Source organism: Sycon ciliatum, chromosome 1 (assembly GCF_964019385.1).
Source record: "Sycon ciliatum chromosome 1, ocSycCili1.1, whole genome shotgun sequence".
Lineage (NCBI taxonomy): Eukaryota > Metazoa > Porifera > Calcarea > Leucosolenida > Sycettidae > Sycon > Sycon ciliatum.
Genome location: NC_088643.1, coordinates 62091947 through 62113670, shown reverse-complemented (window position 1 = coordinate 62113670; position 21724 = coordinate 62091947). Strand labels below are relative to the sequence as shown.

The following is a 21724-nucleotide window of genomic DNA, read 5'->3' as shown; positions in this document are numbered from 1 at the left end:
CAGTGAGGCGCAAGAACTTGTAAATCATGTCCTGAGGGCCAGCATAGTGGCAGGAGTGTGTGGTCAAAATTTCACTCAAATCCATTGAGAAACACCAAAGTTACGGTCAATTGAATTCCATATGAAATTTATGGGTAGGCTGCCCCCTTAAGGCCACGGTCCTCAAGCCAAGTTGCCAGATTGGTGACGGCGGTGCTTAGGGAGGTGCACACCACTGCTCGACTCCCAGATGCCTCGAGAACGATGGTGGTGGTGAGAAGGAGAGCTCTGTGCCAGAGCATTGCAGCCTAGAGAGCATATTGCCAGGTGTGTCTTTACCACCATAATTATTAGTTTATCAACCATAAGTACAGCTGCAGTGGTGTCTTCAACTTCATTCTTTGAGGCTCCATAACTTGGCATAAGTACAACAAAGGGAATATGTATCCCAGCGTGCCAAAGCATAATATGAGAGTTTTGCGAGCATAATGCGAGAATCCATGAAAGCACAATTCCATGATTTCGTCAGCATAATCCGCCGGAGCCTAACGACAATGACCGATGGTCGCAGGAGCTGATTGTTTAGTAACTGGTGGTGTTAGTGGACATTATAGTGTAACTTGTAGTTCCTTGGTTCTTTTTACTTTTTATAAATAATCCTTGGCTCTCCATCCGAGAAAAGAATTTGTATGGCAATAAAAAGGATCAACTGCTCACTCATTCCATACACACATCAAGGCAAAGGTGGTGGGTAATTTACAAGAACATTTTCTCACGATTGTCAGCAGTTGGATTAGCATCACATTATTGATAAGAAGGAAAATAACAGAGTATAGCAAGAAGTTATTTGTCATTCCTGACGATGGTCACAGAGATCGAAACTCTGAAAAACCTATCAGATTGTGTGTGAAAATGCAGTGCTTTTTGAGTGTGGGCGAGTTGCCTGCAAATGTGTAATAGTTCTAGAATCTGATAATGAAGGTGCATGAGGCGTCCTTAAGAATTTTGAAAAGATTTTTTTTATAATGAAAGACTGAAATATGAAGTGGTGAGCAGCATAGAAAAGGTATCGAACAGCTAACTACAAACAATGGACATGTACATGTACATGCGTTAGGTGGTCGACGGCACACTCCCTGCTGGGTCACTCACTTCGACAAACATGTGCATGTGTAGGTAAGCTCACTTTAACTTGGCCTGGGAGGTGTGCCTATTGGACAGTCTTAGACGTATCTGTAACTATAGCGGGTGACCTGACACAAGTATCCATCGATGGGACGATCGCAGGGCAAGTCGTTCCACCCACCGCGGGCGAGTTGCAAGCAGTTCTCCGGGTGACCAGCGTAGTCGTTGTTGGGCTCGCCAGGGAACCACCTGGTGTAGGAGAATGCTTCGCCTGTGAGCCATCTCCAGCGACCCTCGTGATGTCTGTCAGTGCCGCCAAGCCAGAAGTTTGTGTTGCTTTGACGGCCACGGGCAGACAGGAAGGTGTACAGTCGGTGATGCTCCGCGGAATTCCTCGCCTCAGCCAGCGTGCCGCCTCTGGCTTCGCATCTTGACTTGGCCGTGAACCAAGTAACACGGAGTGGCACGAACATCTCGATGTCTGTCCTTGCAACGCGAATCCTTCGCCTGGTGGTGACAGTCTCAGTGGTCGGAATGGTTGTGGGGGTGGTCGTCGGTGTAGTTGTTGGCACTGGAGGCGTAGTTGGTGTAAGAAGGCTGAGTTCGATGTTGGCGTTAATCCCAGCCACAGAGAGATAGACAGCGTCCATTAGACCTTGAAGTGACCGCAGAGCCGACGTTACAACCTTCTCCATGTTTCCCATTGTGGTCTCAACTGATTCTTTCAGGTCGGCGTACTGTTGATCACTGTGTTCCTTGGTAAGCCATTTCTCCTCACAGTGTCGCCCACTGTAGCCAATAGCACAATCACATGTGAAATTATCGCTAGTGCTCTCGCATATCCCGCCATTTAGGCAGGGCTCCTCCTTGCAGTAGTCCTTCGTCTGGCACACGAAGTGAGCGGCCCCTGTGCTCTTTGTCCACATAACGCATTCGGAGTTATCGTCGCAGGCCTGGTAATTTCGACAACCTTCCGGCCTGGACAAATCGTCGACAAGCGGTGAATGACAGTCTGCAATCATCTCTATGTCGGTCACGTTGGTGATGCCAGCCTTCTCCAGAATTTGCAATGGCTCTCTAACCCAATCCTGTGGATTCACTTTTGCCAGCGCCAGAAACCTGGAGTACTTGCGAGCGAGGTGTCTGTCGATTCCAGCTGTCGCGAGCATGTTCACAACACAATTTTGTGATTTGGACTCCGGGTGCTCTGCTGGTGCGGCTCTTACAGACACAAGTACAGCGGCCATTAGGCACACGACCTGCAGGATACCAGCTCGTAGAGGAGCCATGCTGTCGGACTTGCTAGTTTTGTGGAGGCAGCAAGGCTGAATACTTTCTCCAACACTGGCAACTAGTCAGGAACACTGTACTCTGGTGAAGTACTGAGCCAGTATGTAAGTTAGCAGTAGTGCCTGTGTCCTTTCCTCTGCCTCTTTGGGTTAGCACTGATTCGCTCCGTAACCTCTCGTCTGTTTTATACCGTGTTGTTCGTACTCTGCAGGATTGGTCATGATCAGCATGTCATGTTCACGCCCAGATTACCCGTAAGGAAGGACACTTTACAAGTGTGTCCCCCGACACCCCCTGCCTCTAGCCTCCATTCTCCTTCTCCTCCATTCTCCTTCTCCTCCATCCCATATAACACACCGTACGCGGCTCTGCGCACTCGTAGGGAATATAGGGACGACTTAGACTGAATCCCTCCCCCTTTCCATTGGACCCCGTCATGACAAATTCGCTACATGACTCTGTCGTGCACATTCAAGAAGGCGAAACTGCCTGTTTGTGGTGCGACATCTGATCAGCACAACGTACACAATCATAGAGATCCAGCGCAAACGACTCTGTCAGCATTGCACGTTTCGGAACCACTGAATCTTCCACTGACACCAAGTCCGAAAGATGCTATTCGAAACATTAAAAAATCTTTCGGGTTGTCATGTGCTGATGCGTGGGTGTAGATTTACAGTGTTATTACGCTTCTCGTTCGGAGCACGTCTGCGCGGATACATCGTACTTGGGCACATGTCAATCCCTGACTGGGACTGCACGTAACGCTTGTCGTGATTGTCAACTGTCTGCCTGGACTGGCGGGCATCCTGACGTTGACATAATGGTCGTCCTCCGTCACAGCAAGGCTGCTGAATTTCGTTCATACGTCAAGACTTTCTTAGGGTTCCCTGTAAGAAGGCGATGACGCCTGTTGGGAATTCCCTAGTAAAATAAGAATAGAAATAAAAAATAAAAAAGGAAGCCGGTCGAGCTACACTCAATTGTACAATCATAACTAGCATTCCTCCTCTCTCTCTGCAAAGATCATGCCCGTGCGCTTGTATTGTCGTGAATAGAATGATGAGGAAACAGGGTTTTCATATACATTGTACTCGATATAGCCCCGTACTATGTTTATCCGAATAACAATTGTATGACGTGTATCAAGGAGACGTACCTGCAAAACAGTTTCATGACTCTCTGGTACGGAATCACCACAGCTTTAATCTCGCCTACCACTACCAGGAGGCATGGTGTATTCATTACATTATAGGGTATAGTGAATATTCTGATGGTGGGTTGGCTCCTGACATCAGCAGCAAGTGTGTATTGCAGCGGTCCGCCTCACGACTTGGAGCGGATGTAATAATAATAAACACGACCCGCTCCTCCGGTAGGCGGGTAGCTGGGAGGAAGGACTATGGCAAAGTCAGCAAACAATAGTAGTAGTAGTATTGACATATCCGCGGCAAGCCGCTTATGTACAACGGCATGGGAGAGGATAACAAAAAATGAAAATATAATTATTGTTGGGGAAATCCACGCTATTATCGAATATTCAACAATGACGGGTGTGGGGTTATACCAAATTCCCATAATGTGGAAGTACGTTATTATTGTTGAAAGCACTAGGTGATCTGCACTCTACAATGTGACCTGTGCGATTATATCGTTGAATGATTGCCTGTTCCGAGCCACCAAACGCAAACAATAAGAGGACGGAAAAAGTGTTTTAATTATGCAGTCAGAAAGTGTTGAAGCGAGGTGTCAGGACGTCGAATGTCTCAGTACTCTGTCAGCTTTGTGCCTAGTTGTTGAACTTTCTGACTGTACATACATGTACATGTAGTATCTAGTTACAGTGGTGGACTTGACTCGTATCCATAATGTCCTTTTCCTTTCTACATTTATTATTGTCTCAACATCCGAGTATCTACACATTGTACTTGTACTTAGTACTTACAGTGGTGGACAGAGATACACTGTACTAGTAGTACATGTACTCACGACTTCATTCTATTTCATTGATATCAGCTGCGTGTGTTGAATGGCGACCTGATCGCGGCGGAAGAGCAGGAGGAGGGGGGGGGGGGGGGGAAGCAGATTCTGATGGCGCGCTGGAAGGCTTGCAGCATTTTTTACGTATTTGTAGGTGGCAGCGTTCAGAGCGGTGCAGCAGACTGTATGGTAGACTGGACTATAGAAGGTTGGGCGGAGTGTGCGAGTAACGAGTTACGTTAGTTGGTGTTGTCCTGGACGGTAGGCGCTTGGTTTGTAGCTGACACTCACGTATGACATGATGATCCCTGCATATACGTACATGTACATGTACCTGATCACGGACACAGGTGGCTGAGGTGGGAGAAGCTGCACTGCACACAGCGTGCTGCGCAACCTCACTATTGTCGAGAGTACTTCATTTCAATAGTGATCACACCCTTAGGGCCTATTCACTTGATTGTATAGCTAGGATTCCAGGAGAAATACTATAATTATGCCAATGTGGCGCTAGTACCACTACATATTGCCAAGGCACAATTAATCGAAATCCAACCATAGTTTGGAAGTTAGTTGAGGGGTATATCTTGGGCGGGTCGATGACCAGTTGATTCTTCCTTCCAGATTCCTTCCATCTCATTCCATTCTCCCGTGCACTTTGACCCACCTCGCCGTCGTATGCGCGTCGTGCATGCGTGTGTGTGTGTGTGTGCGCGCGCGCGCGCGCGCGTGTGTGTAGACTTCATCATTCCATGCACGCGGCCATGGACTCTTGGACAATACCATCTAGCCGCCTTAACTTTTGTATTTATCATAGTTGACATTTCCTGGCTCGTCAAACGACTGCCAATGACAAATGAATGAGAAATGAAGGTGTGATTCAACCACGGCAACAATCCGAAACAGTACAAAAATGTAAACCTAAAAGGCATGAAGGAATCGAGAGTTGAAAACATCCCGAGGTTATTCGCTAGATATAAGACGCTTGAGCTTGAGCACGACTTCCAGTATTCCACCGCCAGAACAATTACCGGTACATGCCCGAGCTCAGCGATTTCCGGATATTTGAGAACACAGGCTGCTGGGCGAGTGCCGAGTGGAACACACACTGCACTGCCGCCCATCGGCATCGAAAAAGAATGAGATTACGCTCCTTGCACCTACTTAGTACTTTGCAAGCATGGGTTATGTCGCCGTGGGGCACTGACTGTGTCTGTTTACGAGGTTAAGAGAGTGCAGATGAGGGTAAGTAGAGGCAGGCGCAGTTCGCTAGATATAAGAGTCAGTGACGCTTGAGCTTGAGCACGACTTCCAGTCTTCCACGGCCAGAACAATTATGCCCGAGCTTAACGATTTCCGGATATTTGAGAACACAGGCTGCTGGGCGAGTGCCGAGTGGAACACACACTGCACTGCCGGCCATCGGCATCGAATGGAATGAGATTACGCTCCTTGCACCTACTTAGTACTTTGCAAGCATGGGTTATGTCGCCGTGGGGCACTGACTGTGTCTGTTGACGTACATACTAGACTACTTGTACTGTCACGTTGTAGAGAGAGAGAGAGAGAGAGAGAGAGAGAGAGAGAGAGAGAGAGAGAGAGAGAGAGAGAGAGAGAGAGAGAGAGAGAGAGAGAGAGAGAGAGAGAGAGAGAGAGAGAGAGAGAGAGAGAGAGAGAGAGAGAGAGAGAGAGAGAGAGAGAGAGAGAGAGAGAGAGAGAGAGAGAGAGAGAGAGAGAGAGAGAGAGAGAGAGAGAGAGAGAGAGAGAGAGAGAGAGAGAGAGAGAGAGAGAGAGAGAGAGAGAGACTCGAAGAGAGAGAGAGATACAGAGACTCGGAGTGAGAGAGAGAGACTCGAAGAGAGAGAGAGACAGAGACTCGGAGAGAGAGAGAGAGAGACTCGGAGAGAGAGAAAGCTGAGAGCAGCAAAATGATCTAGTACACACCGTACGTCATCCCCACTCAAGCAAGGGGTGCATGACGCATGTACGCGTCGGATAGCTGCGGCTCTAGCCTATCCAGTGGTGTGCTCTGCTGGTTATGATTTTCTAGACGTGTGACTCGGTGTGAGTACGGAGTTGTGGAGGAAGGAATGATCATCGCCGTCCCAAAACACCTGCTAGTCACGTAACCACGATACGTGCATGGTGTATGTGTATGTAAAGCTGTTGTAGTTCATACATGACATCATCGTGGACACCACAGTGTGCTTCCACCGCCACACATCACACCCCCTGCCCAGGGCCCCCATGGCTTGGCCTTGTCCTGCCTGGTGGTTTCTCCGCCTCTGCACGCTCCATGCATAGTTCGCGCCTACTGCGCATGCCCATCCTAGTGATGTAATTCTTATCACTCGCTCTTCCCGGCATGCATGCCCTGCATTGATAACTCACACCTCCTCTACATGCCCATGCGTATCCCCCACAATAAGAACAAGCTATCCCGCGACAAAAGCATTAGTTGTCTGATGATTCCCTTAGCATTTGGCTACGTGCATGAAACGCAGCGTTACAACGTATGTATTATATAATTGGTGGAACCATTCTTTTTGACCTTTGTGACATCATCGTGATATTGTATTATTCAGCTCCGTCTCATTTTGTTCTGAGTGTCAACCCTCAACTTCGGTACCTTTGTCCTACCCTCGCCCTCCCTGCAATGATCTTTCGTTCCGAGGTTTGTCTTGAGTCGGGTTGCACAGTGCTTCTGCAACAAAAAAAAGAAAAGAAAAAGAAAACAAGGAAAGCCGGCCGTTCGAGCATCCACGTCACGACAAGGACATACCATCTTTTTTTTGTTTTTGGTTTTCTCCTTTTGAATTGCGCTTATTGAGTTTACAAGAGAGTTTATTGAGTTTATTGATTTAGTTCTTTTTAAACGTAGATCTACATGTACGTCGCAATCGAGCTACATGTACATGTATATGTATGTCGTTGCTGTGTCATCTTCTATGTGCCATGCGCTACTTGATGTACCAGCCTGCTATGTCGTATACCGCCAACCATGCATCGACTAGGCGCCAGGCGCGAACTGATTAGATGGTGGTGGTGGTGGTGAGAAGGAGAGCTCTGTGCCAGAACTAACTTTGCAGCTTAGAAGTTAGAGAGCCTGTGTGGGCAGGCGTGTGTTTACCGCCATCTAATTATTGCCAGGTGTGTCTTTACCACCATATTTATCAACCATAGTTCTTTTTAATTATAAAAAAATTGATTTGAAGTATTGGTTTGGGTTTGAACTTACTACGGTTTAGCCACGGTCTTGTACTACAGCAAGACTACGTGTATTTGTGCAGAATTTACAGGACATACCGGTATCCACTTTGATCATTCTAGATGACATGTACTTGATTGTATGACCTACGCAGCAGGGGCTCACTAAACCGTAGCCGGAATGCATCTAAAAGAGCAGAGGACAAGCAGTGCAGAGGAGTGCACCAAGGTATGCTGTTCTGTCCCCTGAAAGGAGCCCACATACTAGTATTTGCTATTATATTATAACCCAATACTAGTAGAATACTACTGTTGTATTAGATAAACCTTGTTATAGTTCACAGTGACACATGTTGTTAGTTTGACAGCATGAAACAAGGTGGAGGACACCGTGTTCGAAAAAAGTGACCCTACCACAAGAGGGTCAGAACCGGGTCCAACACCCATATTGTTCAGATGATCCCAACGGACCGGGGCTCTACCCACGGCCACCGTGGAAGGTTGTGGTAAGGTCACTGTTTTCGAACACAGTGTCCTCCACCTTGTTTCATAGTATTTTTACTACCGTACCGGCAATATATGTTGCCGCAGTGAGGCCATGAAGCGTTACATTGGCACATGTTTGCCGCACGCAGGGCGTTACATGCAAAGTCGCACAGGAGCCGTTACACAGGTTTCTATATTGCCGCAGTCCTTTTTTTGCTATTGCCGCATCACTTTTTGCTATTGCCGCATCATTTTTTTGCTTTTGCCGCATCATTTTTTCTTTTCATCCACATTGAAGGCACAGAAATTCAGTTGCTATCCAACTGTTACAAACCCGACGGCAAAGGGCGACATCGATATCAATAGAAGACTGTATATTTTAACTATCAGAGTGATCTGTTCACAAAAAGATCATCAAAAGGAAAGTGACATAGGGGAAGAGCGCTTCCTCCAAAAACTACTTTTCACCACGCGGTACACGTGCTTTCACAGTTTTCAGCCTTTTTTTGCAGTGCAAACTGCAATGAAAAGATCGCCGCACCTCGCCGGACGCGCGTTACGAACTCAACGAAAATTTGTCGCACTAGCCTGGTCGCGCGTTACGCCGCACCCCCCTGCGTTACGCGTTACGCGGCAACATATATTGCCAGTACGGTAGTACATGTACAGTGAAACCTGTCTAAGACGACCGCTCAAGGGACCTTCAAAATGTGGTCTCTGGTACCAGGTGGTCTCCTTATTCAGGGTCATTTGACTGGAAATAGCATCCCTTGAACCTAGTTTCAGTGGTCTTCTTGGACAGGTGGGTCGCCTTATCCGAGTGGTCGCCTTGACAGGTATTACTGTACTAGCATTATCACCAGTGAAGAAGGACTAGACTGACTGTACCGTGTACGTACATGTACATGTACATGTAGTACTTGATCCTGGTGCAGGTTACAAATCAGAGTAGATCTGATGCGGGCCGCAGGCTTCACCGGCACCGTTGATCACACACAAGTTAAAAATTATAGATTCGTGACCAATAAGGCAATAGTCGATTACATATATGTGACAGATCCAGTGGACCTGTCTGAGTGGATCAGGTCCTCGCACAGCCTAGGGTGGGACCAAACATTTGTCCGGCCGTGGCCATGTAAAGAGATTTACAATGCAGGATGTGTACGGAATAGTACAATTTCACTTCGAGGTCAAACCGCCGCCGTGACAGGTTGCAGGTGCATCAAAACACCGTCAAGCCCAATCTGGTAGTAGACTTGACTATTACTGCTTTCTGGAACAACTGGAAGCCACTTGCTGGTACTCACCAGGCAAACGACCGGCTGTATCTTGCACAGCAAACCACAAAAACCAAAAATCAACGATCTTGCACAGCAAACCACAAAAACCAAAAATCAACGATCTTGCACAGCAAATCACAAAAACCAAAAATCAACGATCGCTCACACTTGTTACAAAAATAGTTGCAAACAACCAGCTGTATCTTGCACAGCAAATCACAAAAACCTGAAATCAACGATCACTCACGCTTGATATAAAATAGTTGCATTGTTTGCAAAACCATTAAGTTAAGTAGATTGTACCAAGAATGGGGGGGGGGGGGATATGTATAGTTATTGACCGCAGGCATGGGGCTAGACATCCACAGTGCAGTCATGTCGATCAGGACATGCTGGTAGCTCTCTCTTGGTCAGGAGTGCCAGGAACTGATAAACCCAGCTTGCCTTGGTACACCCGATTAACCTGACAGCAACAGTGGGACAGCAATCGGGACCAGTTTATGCTCATTCGTCCAACCCAGATCTCGCAGCATCCATTAGTACTAGATCCCTGAGACTGGAGCCGGATAGGTTACGCAGCCAAGAAATCTTAACACCGAGAGCGTGTTTGAGAACTGCTGTTGCTTCATGGGGATGTAGATCTGATAGCTTTACTAGCTTACACTGGCACATGGATGGATAAGAACACATGATAGTGCAGCAGTATAACCATTTAGTTAGGCTCCTGGCCCCGGGGGTAGCACTAGAAGGTACTGAGGCAAGGTTCAGCTAGCCGCCCCATCTCCAGTCCGGTTCTCCATCAGGACAATCATACCAGCACTGACTGACTGGCTGGCATGCATTCACATCAGCCGGTGCTAGTGGAGAATGAATCCGTGCATGCTGTTATCCAGTGGGCAGCATCACCACATCACCACATCACCAGCCTGTGGAGCTCAGTTGTAGCCCATGTACTTCGTGTGGAACTCCCTGGTGGTACGCAGTGCCTTTCTCTGCGCCAGTTTCGCTTGCCAGTCGTCGGGGTCCAAATAGCCGCGTAGAATGGACACCAGGCGACTATGGTTGTTGCCGTCCAAGCATTTCTTAGCTTCGGTGATCACCTCGCCTTTGTACTTGCCAACTATCGACAACAAGAAAGTTACAGCAGACGGAGGTGAAATAATTATGGAGAAGCCATTGGAAATAGTCTTTTCAGGACATATTGTACACAAAACGCTATGATTCTCGTAACTATTTTATGGGATGTCAGATCTGTATCAATGACAGATCGAGCATGTTTCACCGCCGCTTGATAGTAATGTGCTTAGTGCTTACCACATGACTCACTCGCGCAGCCTCACATGCATATACGGAAACGCACAGTCCATGTACAGAACAAGAACAGCAAGAGCAACGGCAGCTGAAGTAGCACCAGCAGCAGCAGAAGTAGCAACAACAGCAGCAACAGCAGCAACAGCAGAAGTAGCAACAGCAGCAGCAGCAACAGCAGAAGTAGCACCAGCAGCAGCAGAAGTAGCAACAGCAGCAGAAGTAGCAACAGCAGCAGCAGAAGTAGCAACAGCAGCAGAAGTAGCAACAGCAGCAGCCACATCAACAGCCAAAGTATACTACAAGTAGGAGTAGACATGTACATGTACACAAGGCGTCGACCTTCCGAGGATTAGCTCTCTCTCTCTCTCTGCTGCAGTGGTAGATTGTGACTCACGTTTCAGTCGTCCATACACCTGCAGTGCATGGTTGAGTTGCCTCTGCAGCTCTGTCAGCTGATCGTGTGTTGTCATCCGTATGACGTGACCGTGAACAAGGTCCAAGTTAAACTCATACAGAGACTTGTAGGTATGACGGACTCCCGTCCTGAAATGCACACATATGTGCACACACACACACACACACACACACACACACACAGACACGCACACACATACACACGCACCCCCCCCCCACGCACACGCACACACGCACATGTACACATAATATACTTTAACACTCATCAACAGACACTGGCATGGTAAACGGCAGTGCAACGGTGGAACATGCACTGGAAGAAACGGCACCTTATACAACACGGGGAATGACCTTTCAGTAATGGGCTATATGCTGGGATTCCTTTCGGCGGTGCGTGACTCTTCCACATACACTTCTTCTAGCTATTTCAATCAAATGAAAGCATGCTGAAACTTCACATCCTGACCCGCTTCCCATGCAGAGACAAAGGACTCATCACTCATGCGCATTCTTACACAGACCAGTACTGACCAGTACTGCGCCACACCTACTACAGTAGTATAGTCGACTCTGCAGAAATCTATGCATGATATAATTATCTGAAGCTGGGCTGTACATCAGTGTGTGTGTGTGTGTGTGTATGTGTGTGTGTGTGTGTGTGTGTGTGTGTATGTGTGTGTATGTGTGTGTGTGTGTGTGTGTGTGTGTGTGTGTGTGCATGTGTGCGTGCGTGTATGTGTGTGCGTGCGCGCGCGCGCGCGCGTGTGTGTGTGTGTGTGTGTGTGTGTGTGTGTGTGTGTGTGTGTGTGTGTATACAAGGTGAATGGACAGTTTGTGACAATATGACTGCATGCGTGATGGTATACTGGTATGCTTGCGTGATTTGGTATCATTGTATCATTGCACGATTGTACGATTGTAAACACGGGAACACTGCAGAATACACACACACGTTGTGACACAGTCCATTAGTACCGCCGCTGAAGACATGCCATCATGCATGGCATGCCTGTGCAGTTCCACACCTCAATATTCCGGCATTTCCATCCTTGCAAAGGACAGAAAACGGCAGCCTGCCTAAAGGAACATCATTCCATGCACCGTAGTGTGAGAGTGGGATAGAGCGTGAGAGTGGCATACATGTAGGTGGTGAGGGTAGGGGATGAGGGTGGTTGTGATGGGAGGTGTGAGGGTGGTTGTGATGGCAGGTGTGAGGGTGGTTGTGATGGGAGGTGTGAGGGTGGTTGTGATGGGAGGTGTGAGGGTGGTTGTGATGGGAGGTGTGAGGGTGGTTGTGATGGGAGGTGTGAGGGTGGTTGTGATGGGAGGTGTGAGGGTGGTTGTGATGGGAGGTGTGAGGGTGGTTGTGATGGGAGGTGTGAGGGTGGTTGTGATGGGAGGTGTGAGGGTGGTTGTGATGGGAGGTGTGAGGGTGGTTGTGATGGGAGGTGTGACGGTGGTTGTGATGGGAGGTGTGACGGAGGTTGTGATGGGAGGTGTGAGGGTGGTTGTGATGGGAGGTGTGAGGGTGGTTGTGATGGGAGGCGTGAGGGTGGTTGTGATGGGAGGTGTGAGGGTGGTTGTGATGGGAGGCGTGAGGGTGGTTGTGATGGGAGGTGTGAGGGTGGTTGTGATGGGAGGCGTGAGGGTGGTTGTGATGGGAGGTGTGAGGGTGGTTGTGATGGGAGGCGTGAGGGTGGTTGTGATGGGAGGTGTGAGGGTGGTTGTGATGGGAGGTGTGAGGGTGGTTGTGATGGGAGGTGTGAGGGTGGTTGTGATGGGAGGTGTGAGGGTGGTTGTGATGGGAGGTGTGAGGGTGGTTGTGATGGGAGGTGTGAGGGTGGTTGTGATGGGAGGTGTGAGGGTGGTTGTGATGGGAGGTGTGAGGGTGGTTGTGATGGGAGGCGTGAGGGTGGTTGTGATGGGAGGTGTGAGGGTGGTTGTGATGGGAGGCGTGAGGGTGGTTGTGATGGGAGGTGTGAGGGTGGTTGTGATGGGAGGTGTGAGGGTGGTTGTGATGGGAGGTGTGAGGGTGGTTGTGATGGGAGGTGTGAGGGTGGTTGTGATGGGAGGTGTGAGGGTGGTTGTGATGGGAGGTGTGAGGGTGGTTGTGATGGGAGGTGTGAGGGTGGTTGTGATGGGAGGTGTGAGGGTGGTTGTGATGGGAGGTGTGAGGGTGGTTGTGATGGGAGGTGTGAGGGTGGTTGTGATGGGAGGTGTGAGGGTGGTTGTGATGGGAGGTGTGAGGGTGGTTGTGATGGGAGGTGTGAGGGTGGTTGTGATGGGAGGTGTGAGGGTGGTTGTGATGGGAGGTGTGAGGGTGGTTGTGATGGGAGGTGTGAGGGTGGTTGTGATGGGAGGTGTGAGGGTGGTGTTAGGGTTGGGTGTATGGTTAATTTAGGTTGGGGATGAAGCTGATTCTGGGAGTGGAGGTGGGTTAGGCATGATTTGGGTTGTGGTGAGGATGGGATGTGGTCGCTAAGCAACAGTGCCGACCGTACGTACATATCACGGTTGATTCGTGAATCCTCGGCGCGCACCACCAGTCCACGGATCAGATTGCTATGGTCAGCAAGCTCGGCCCGCAGTCTGCTGAATGCCTTATCCTGCTCGTTGACCTGCGAACGACAGTCATACATGTGTGCAGTAGGAAGAGTGTTGCCAGGTGAACCCACCCCACGGGTATCGGCGGTGCAACCTTGCAGGGGTTGGATTTCACCTCGCAACGCTGCATACATGTACTGTAAATATACAAAATTTCGGCGCTGCAAATTTTCGGCACTTCACGATTTTTGACATTTCGGCGGCGATTTATTTTGGGGGTGGGGTAGAGGGCATCGACAGATGCTGTGAAAATTTCATCGGCGTTTTAATTTAGGCGTTTTGGGTCGGTGCCGAATATAGCCGAAATTAAATAGCTGCCGAAAATTTGTATATTTACAGTACAGTGGTTCCAAGTGGATACACCCTTCCCCCCCCCCCCCCCCCGGTATCTCAGTTTTGCAAGTAAAAAGGGGTTGGATTTCACCAGGCACCGTACATGTAAAGCTGGTTAGGTGAAATCCAATCCCTGGATCCCAGCTTTACAACCTTGTTGGGGTTGAAGTCGTGCTAGTATCATAGCTACGAGTGCCGTCAGCCTTATGAACAACAACCTCGGTTGCAATACCAACTCACGGATAACGACACAATCTTTAGATCTGGGGACCATTTCACTGCATACTTCAGCACCCACTTGACAGCCACTCTCACACGGACGGAAGCAGATTCTCACACTCTGACAACGCATACTCTTGCATGTACCACACACCATAAACATCCCACATCACACCATACTCGCACGTGCACTTAGACCATCATATTACATCAGACACTGGATTCTACGAGACAAGAACCAAATACAACAACATGCGTAAATCATACTCGCAAAATAATTTTGCAATACTTTCATCCTCACGAATACTGACCTGAACTCGTGAACTGCAGCACTTTCCTCGTGCACCATCAAGGGTCGCTATTTGCTAAGCGACTGACTGCGAGCAGTGCTGAATACCATGCACTCTGCACCATAGTCAGATTGAAGCTGTCGTTCCTAGCGAAGTGTCGTATCCATTTTATCTTGACCCTGAACTTCAGCTTTGTACTTCCACTTTCTCTTTTTTCGCCATGGTATGTTAACAGATTTGCTCCTTCGTGCAATTGCCCGCAGCCACATTATGGAAAACAGGGAGACTGGAGATTACAGAACTACAAAAAGTACTTCCTCCGGAAACAAAAACTTCGCGACTTTTCACATGACTTTTCAAGGAGTTACTGTGCTGAACAAAAGTGTTCTATTGGAAGAGAAACACTTCAATACGCTCAATGGACATGTGTACGGTATCTACAAGGTCGATTGATGGGAATTGAGTCTCAGTCTGCGTCGCCATCGCTCGATTCATCACGGCTGGAACCAACCAAAATGGCAGGTCGATCGACGTGTTCTCGCATGTCACGGAGCAGCTTCTCAGCGTCTTTGATCGTCTTTGCTGGTACTAGTACATGATTTACACTGGTGCCTTCCCTAGAATCTAGGTGGAGACCGCGGTGGTGCTGGTACTCTGGTAACGCCTTGGCACCCGAGAATGCCCGTTAGGTGAAGAACATCAGTACCGTTGGTCAGTGTCGTTCAAGGTTATCGCATGAGCTGATTGTAAAGTAACTGGTAGTGTTAGTGGAGAATATAGCGTAACTTGTAGCTCTTTGGTCCTTTTTTCTTCTTAAAAATAAAGCTATGGGTGAAATCAACTGCGCACTCAGTACTCTGGCACACACGGCAAGGTAGGTCAAGAGTTTTCCAAGAACGTTTCACTCACCTTTTTAGCAAGCGCCACTATGTACTCTTCGTAAGTCGGGAAGTAACTCTGCGTGTTCACATCCTGTACACACGCATAGCAACACAACATAAATATTATTATTATTTATTCATATTTTACTAGGGCAGTCCCCACAGACCTATGGTCTTCTTACAGGGTGCCCTAGCCACGTGAAGATAGCGGAGCGAAATGCAGCAGGCAGGGATATGGTGCGAATCGCGGCAGGGAGGGAGTTCCATCGGTCAGTTCCAAGATAAGATACAGAGTGATAGCCAAAATACAATCTGGCATCGGGCAGTACCAGGCCGAACGATTCCTGAGAACATGACAGGGGTGCACATGACATCCACAGCAGGCTGTATACACTTCTACAGCGCTGCTCAATGAAATAAATGTACGGTCAAGCGAGTCAATGTCACGTCGGCCCGGGCATGGTGCAGCCCATAGACCTATGAACGGTGAACTGGTGCAGAGCGCAAGCTTGACGCACAGAATTGGATTTCATTAGGCAGTACTACTACACAATGCAGATGCATGCACATATTCCCACATCCTCATACTATACTGGGTATACACGGTGTACCACATTCTCACACACTCATACTGGGTATACACAGTGTACCACATGCACACATTTTCAGCAAAGGGATTAGCGGCAGGTACACCGATCTGCAAGGAAAACGGTTCATTTCTCTTTCACCTCATGGGCTAAAGGGGACCGGATCTATAGGGGAATAATGGTCTAGAATCAAAGTTTCACTGGTGGTAGTTTTCCAGGTGCCGAGTCTTGATCTGAGGAAGCTGAGATGCTCCCTACGTCCTATATTCCCAATTAAACTATAGCCTCTGGCAGCGGGGAAATTGTTTGTCTAGTACAATTTGAGTGTACAAAGTTCAAGACCGACTGCAATTGTCAGAGCGGGACGCAGAAGTTATTGGAAGATTCCCCTGACTATCACCAGGGATGTACGCGACTGCAGCCTCTTACCTTGGCGTGCAGGAACTGCGAAAACGACTGCAGTACATCGCCAGCAAGCTCAATGTCTTCGGTGAAGACATAGACCTGAAAGCCAAACACGGGTGACAACCCACAGATGCACGACAGCATCATAATCATGTGTTATTGGTCTAATGGCAGAACGATTTCTTATCACAGCCACAGCGTTTAATTATGTACGCCCCTACGTCCCGTATTATTCCTCTGGTACAATATCAAATGATGATAGTGTTTGAGAATAGTTTGAACGTCTCTCACAGTGTCCCACAATGGCACATTTGTTGTGAGCTTAAGGCCACACTGAGCTGTATGCCAGGCCGTGCATCTAACCTCTGCCTGGTTATGTGCATCTTACCATTGCCTGGTGATGCACTTCCAGTGTCAGCGTGCGTCCACGGTGCCTCAGAGATCGCACTCGGATGTGCTTGATGTGTGGGTCTTTCCAGTATTCGGCCGTCATAAAGAAGTCTTCACCCAGCCATCGGCTGAGGTCCTGTACAAAGTCAAAAATCAGCAATACAGGCCGCATCTGTTAAACGGACAAGCCAGCAGCTATTCTATTACTCTGTCCTGCACTCTCCGTGATGACGCTTTCGGCACACGCAGCCAGTTTGGCACTTGTGATCCCTTTAACTCATTTTATGCAGTCCCATGCATTACCATTCAAATGTTTCTGCTTTCAGTTTTTCTCTTTTTTATGCATTTGCTTCGTGGCAAAACTTGTTTTCAGGTACCAATAGTATTATGGCTGGGTTTGTATCAAGACTGGGCTCAGTATTGCTGAATGTCGAGTACGACCATGATCCGGGCACTACAGCTGATCAGCATACTTCCAGGAACAGTGAAAGACAGAAAGCCTTTCCTGCCAGGTCAAGCTTGTTCCAACTACAGGTCGAGAAAACAATCAACACAGAGGCCAATGTAACAGCTAAAAATGGAAAATTCAAAAGGTTACTGCGGCCCAGGGTACTACTATCTGCATGTGTGCTGAGGCGGGGAAATCGAAGGTCCCGACTCACACCAGGGACTAGCATTGGCATCTGGAACATCATTCCACTAGCAGTCAGCGGCACTTCATCGTCTTCAACTGATTGAGGTACTAAGAAGCTAAACCTGGATGTGAGCAACAACAAACAGCGCAACAGTACCCCGAGTAAGAAACATGACAATTGTCGACTATTGTCCTGCTGCGTCATTCAGCACCCTGACCGCTGAGAACGTGGGGAGTGACATGCAGTTTGCTATAAGCCGGCACACACTTAGTGGCACGCTTGCTTGTTGTGTATCAATAACACTGCCTTTCAGGAATAGAATATTATTGAAGCGCGCTGATTATCAATAATTGCATGGTTGGATGAAACTAGAAAAGGACAATTACTGTACGAAACTGCCAGACTACCCCATCACTTCACTGCAAGTGTGAGGTGCCGCGTTGGACAAGAACTATCTAACACATGTACACTGCATGGCAGGAATCCAGGGGCAGTTACTTCGTACCTGCATGGAGCAGATGTGTTCGCACCATGCTGATTGACGCTTAACACTGATATAAGGAGTATGCAATACACTTCCGTGACGTGCAAGTACTTCTCGCCGTGCAGTTCGGCATGGTATGATGATCGGCAGTGTTGTACTGAATCAGTCGTTTCCCGAAGAAGAAAACACCAAGGCTGGAAAGGTGGAGGGCATGGGAGAGACGGCGTGCGCTGGCAGTATAGTAGTATGGCACACGTAATGGAATAGTGACAATAAAGAGAGCGCATACAAGGTATGTATCGACTTTAGATTTACTGCTGCACAACATCACTAACACAGTGACCCAGGGCAAACATGATACTAACACACAGCTTCCCATGCAGTCATGCAGTCATGCGGCGGTCATGCAGTGCTTTAGCCTTTGTGATGTACTTACATTGGAAGCACCTTTCTCAGTTCAAACATGTGAAACTGCTCACTACAGTAGAATCCACATGCACAGCAACACACGCCATAAACACAACAAATATGCACAAACCGTTTAAATACGCACACACACACACACACACACACACACACACACACACGCACACGCACGCGCATGCACACACACACACACACACACACACACACGCACACACACACACGCGCATGCACACACACACACACACACACACACATCATTACAATCGCCCTCTGGTGTGACTACAACCACTGAGCCGGTGTTGAGACCACAAGTCATACTGATGGTGGCACATGCATTGCTGGAGGATAGGAGAGCCATGCAGTCTGGGCCAAGTGTACTCAATAAAACAGAGGCAAACTTACCTGAAATGGATACTCACAACACAACACAATATGCTTCTATCGTTACATGAAGTTTACACTTACCTAAACATCGTTCCCACCATCACCCGAATCTGAATATCCATAGATATATCTTTGGAAGGTGTCATCGGCACGTGCACCGATTTGCTCATCACTTCACGAGGCAGATATCTATGGTAAGCGAACACAAGTGTGACGCAGAGTAAGTGAGATCAGTGGAAGGAGAAGACTGGAGAGGAGGGCAAGAAGAAAAGATCTGTGACTGACCTCTACATTCTTACCGGGGAAATGGCCGAGGTCTGGTACTGCACTAGACTACTGAAATGACGGCTTAACTTTAGAGATCAGTGTCACACTGAACCGAGTCCACTGCTAAAACAATACTCTGGGATAGTATTCCTCGGTTGAATAACATTAATTGAAAGAGTCCAGCTTCCATTAGCACACATGGAACCCCACATGTTTTGGAGTACATCCACAGCACTGAGCTGCTGAGTACCCAGAAATGTACACATAACCTTGATGGACCTCTTCATGTATCAGTACAGACAACAGTCGAGTTGGAATGTCTAGTCATCACTCATATACAGCACAGCCTTCCTTACATTTGATGGCTCTCGTTTTCAAACAGTCCTTCTGCAAAGAGAACCACCGACTTGATCAGCGTATTGCCCAGCTTGGATCCTGAAGAGAAAACAACGCAATACGAGCGCAGCATGCCCACACACATGTCACAACCAGAGCTGCACAGTACTGGGCTGTTAATAGGAGCATGCCACAAGTGATGTATTTTTGTACAGAGCGGCAATTGTGAGCCACTCATCCAGTATGACATCGTTCTCACAATGGAATGTTGGTGATGCCGGTCAAGCCCAGTTTGCACTTCTAAAGGGGAAGTTAAGGCAAAAATTAAAATTTCACCAGTTATAGTCTTCGGGGTGCTGAGTCGAATGGTCTTGGTCCGAGAAAGCTGAGACGCTCCCTTCCTACTTGAATCCCAATCGAACTCGCGCACTTCCACCGAAACTGGGTGACTGCGCCCTACGAGATGGGGATTTGTATGCAAAATGTCACTAAAAGCGCCATTTCGTTCTTATAAAAGCACGGATGACCGCGATTGGCCCATATGTTGTAGTCTTTTGGACGCTGAGTCGACTGGTTTTGGTCCGAAAAGGCTGCGATGCAGCGTTCCTCCTTTATTCCCAATCGAACATGGTTGAAGAAGCGGTCACGTGCTCCTGGGTGCCAAAATCACCTGGTCACCGTGCCTGCAGGGTACAACTTACAGCCTGTTTTGACCTTTTTTGGGTGCAGTCCTGTCACTCGAGTTGAACCTTGGTGTGAAAGTTGTCGCCTGCTGGCGTGGTGACCAGGTGATTTTGGCACCCAGGAGCACGTGACCGCTTCTTCAACCATGTTCGATTGGGAATAAAGGAGGAACGCTGCATCGCAGCCTTTTCGGACCAAAACCAGTCGACTCAGCGTCCAAAAGACTACAACATATGGGCCAATCGCGGTCATCCGTGCTTTTATAAGAACGAAATGGCGCTTTTAGTGACATTTTGCATACAAATCCCCATCTCGTAGGGCGCAGTCACCCAGTTTCGGTGGAAGTGCGCGAGTTCGATTGGGATTCAAGTAGGAAGGGAGCGTCTCAGCTTTCTCGGACCAAGACCATTCGACTCAGCACCCCGAAGACTACAACTGGTGAAATTTTAATTTTTGCCTTAACTTCCCCTTTAAAAGAGTTTCAACTGACGGGGGTCTGAGGAAAACACTGAAGCTATGGTGTTGTGGTCATCCCCGCAGGGAACATTCAATATGTTCTTCAGACTTCACTGGGACTCATGCTTGCTGTGAATCCACGCAGACGGGTGGGGTACAACCCTCACTGTACACACACACACGACGGGTGGGGTACAACCCTCACTGTACACACACACACGACGGGTGGGGTACAACCCTCACTGTACACACACACACGACGGGTGGGGTACAACCCTCACTGTACACACACACACGACGGGTGGGGTACAACCCTCACTGTACACACACACACGACGGGTGGGGTACAACCCTCACTGTACACACACACACACGACGGGTGGGGTACAACCCTCACTGTACATACACACACGACGGGTGGGGTACAACCCTCACTGTACACACACACACACACACTACTGCTATACATTGATAAGTGCGTCAAAACTTCGTTGAAATTTGGTCACTGAAACACAATTTGGAAAAAAAATCAACCAAAATTCTGGCTTTTGGCCTTGGTACATGTAGACAGCTTACCAACAAGATCCACCTCCAACCTGAGATGGGACTGCAGGACAACACAAATATGACAAACAAGAAAACAGTGGACAATGGCAGCATACATGTAGACATTGGTCAAGTTACATAGAATGACCCTCAGTCAAGTTACTGGGGAAAAAGCACTGCGAACTAGCACACTGTCAACAATGGTGGCGGTATAATGTCGAATGCGAGCTGTATCTGTGCCTTGGCTTTCAGTTTGGTTACTTTGTTAACTCTTGGGTCTTCAAGTTGCCTCTGGGGCCTTTTTTCGGCCCCAGTTCACCTCTATAGATGGTGGTGTGACCGTCCACGTCAATGAAAACCACACATCCTCACATACATGCTGCACACTTCCTCACATAACTGTTTCATGCACGCATGCACGCACACATGCCAACAAGTACTGGTAACTGCAGGTACAGTTGGCAGTAATCTCAAAACTGAGACTGTCAAACGGCCCAAGCTCTGCCTGCAAGATAACGCAAGTCATGGTTCAACGGTCATGGCAGAACTGCACTCTCAGTAAACAAACATGCAAAGCACACATCAATCCATAGATACGGTCTATGAACAGCCAGGGAATCGGTCACTGGAAATCTGCCTAAGTAAACACGGACAGTGTTGTCTTACCTCTCCATCTGGTCTCTCTTGCAATCCTATGCTGCACTCCACCTTGGTGTCCACCTGGA

The 21724-nt window shown here is 48.3% G+C and overlaps 2 protein-coding genes across 3 annotated transcripts in view; both read right to left on the bottom strand.

The window, feature by feature from the left end:
- Window positions 1–731: 731 nt before the first annotated feature.
- Window positions 732–2710, bottom strand: LOC135804754 (uncharacterized). Its single transcript, XM_065318707.1, has one exon. It carries the CDS (start codon window positions 2391–2393, stop codon window positions 1203–1205), a length of 1191 nt encoding a protein of 396 aa, XP_065174779.1. The 5' UTR covers window positions 2394–2710; the 3' UTR covers window positions 732–1202.
- A 6650-nt stretch (window positions 2711–9360) lies between these two features.
- The window catches only part of LOC135804752 (Bardet-Biedl syndrome 2 protein homolog), a 34635-nt gene continuing 22271 nt past the window's right edge, over window positions 9361–21724 (bottom strand). The window contains exons 13-24 of one of the 2 annotated variants that reach the window (XM_065318706.1): window positions 21666–21719; window positions 21030–21060; window positions 19334–19412; window positions 18792–18899; window positions 18337–18378; window positions 17444–17537; window positions 16780–16917; window positions 16416–16490; window positions 15428–15490; window positions 13578–13690; window positions 11053–11201; window positions 9361–10467 (exon numbers count right to left, since the gene is read on the bottom strand). In XM_065318706.1, coding sequence (XP_065174778.1) covers window positions 10283–10467; window positions 11053–11201; window positions 13578–13690; window positions 15428–15490; window positions 16416–16490; window positions 16780–16917; window positions 17444–17537; window positions 18337–18378; window positions 18792–18899; window positions 19334–19412; window positions 21030–21060; window positions 21666–21719 — 1131 coding nt within the window. In that variant the 3' untranslated portion in view covers window positions 9361–10282. The remainder of the gene's footprint in view (window positions 10468–11052; window positions 11202–13577; window positions 13691–15427; window positions 15491–16415; window positions 16491–16779; window positions 16918–17443; window positions 17538–18336; window positions 18379–18791; window positions 18900–19333; window positions 19413–21029; window positions 21061–21665; window positions 21720–21724) is intronic. The other variant, XR_010551079.1, reaches the window with a different exon arrangement.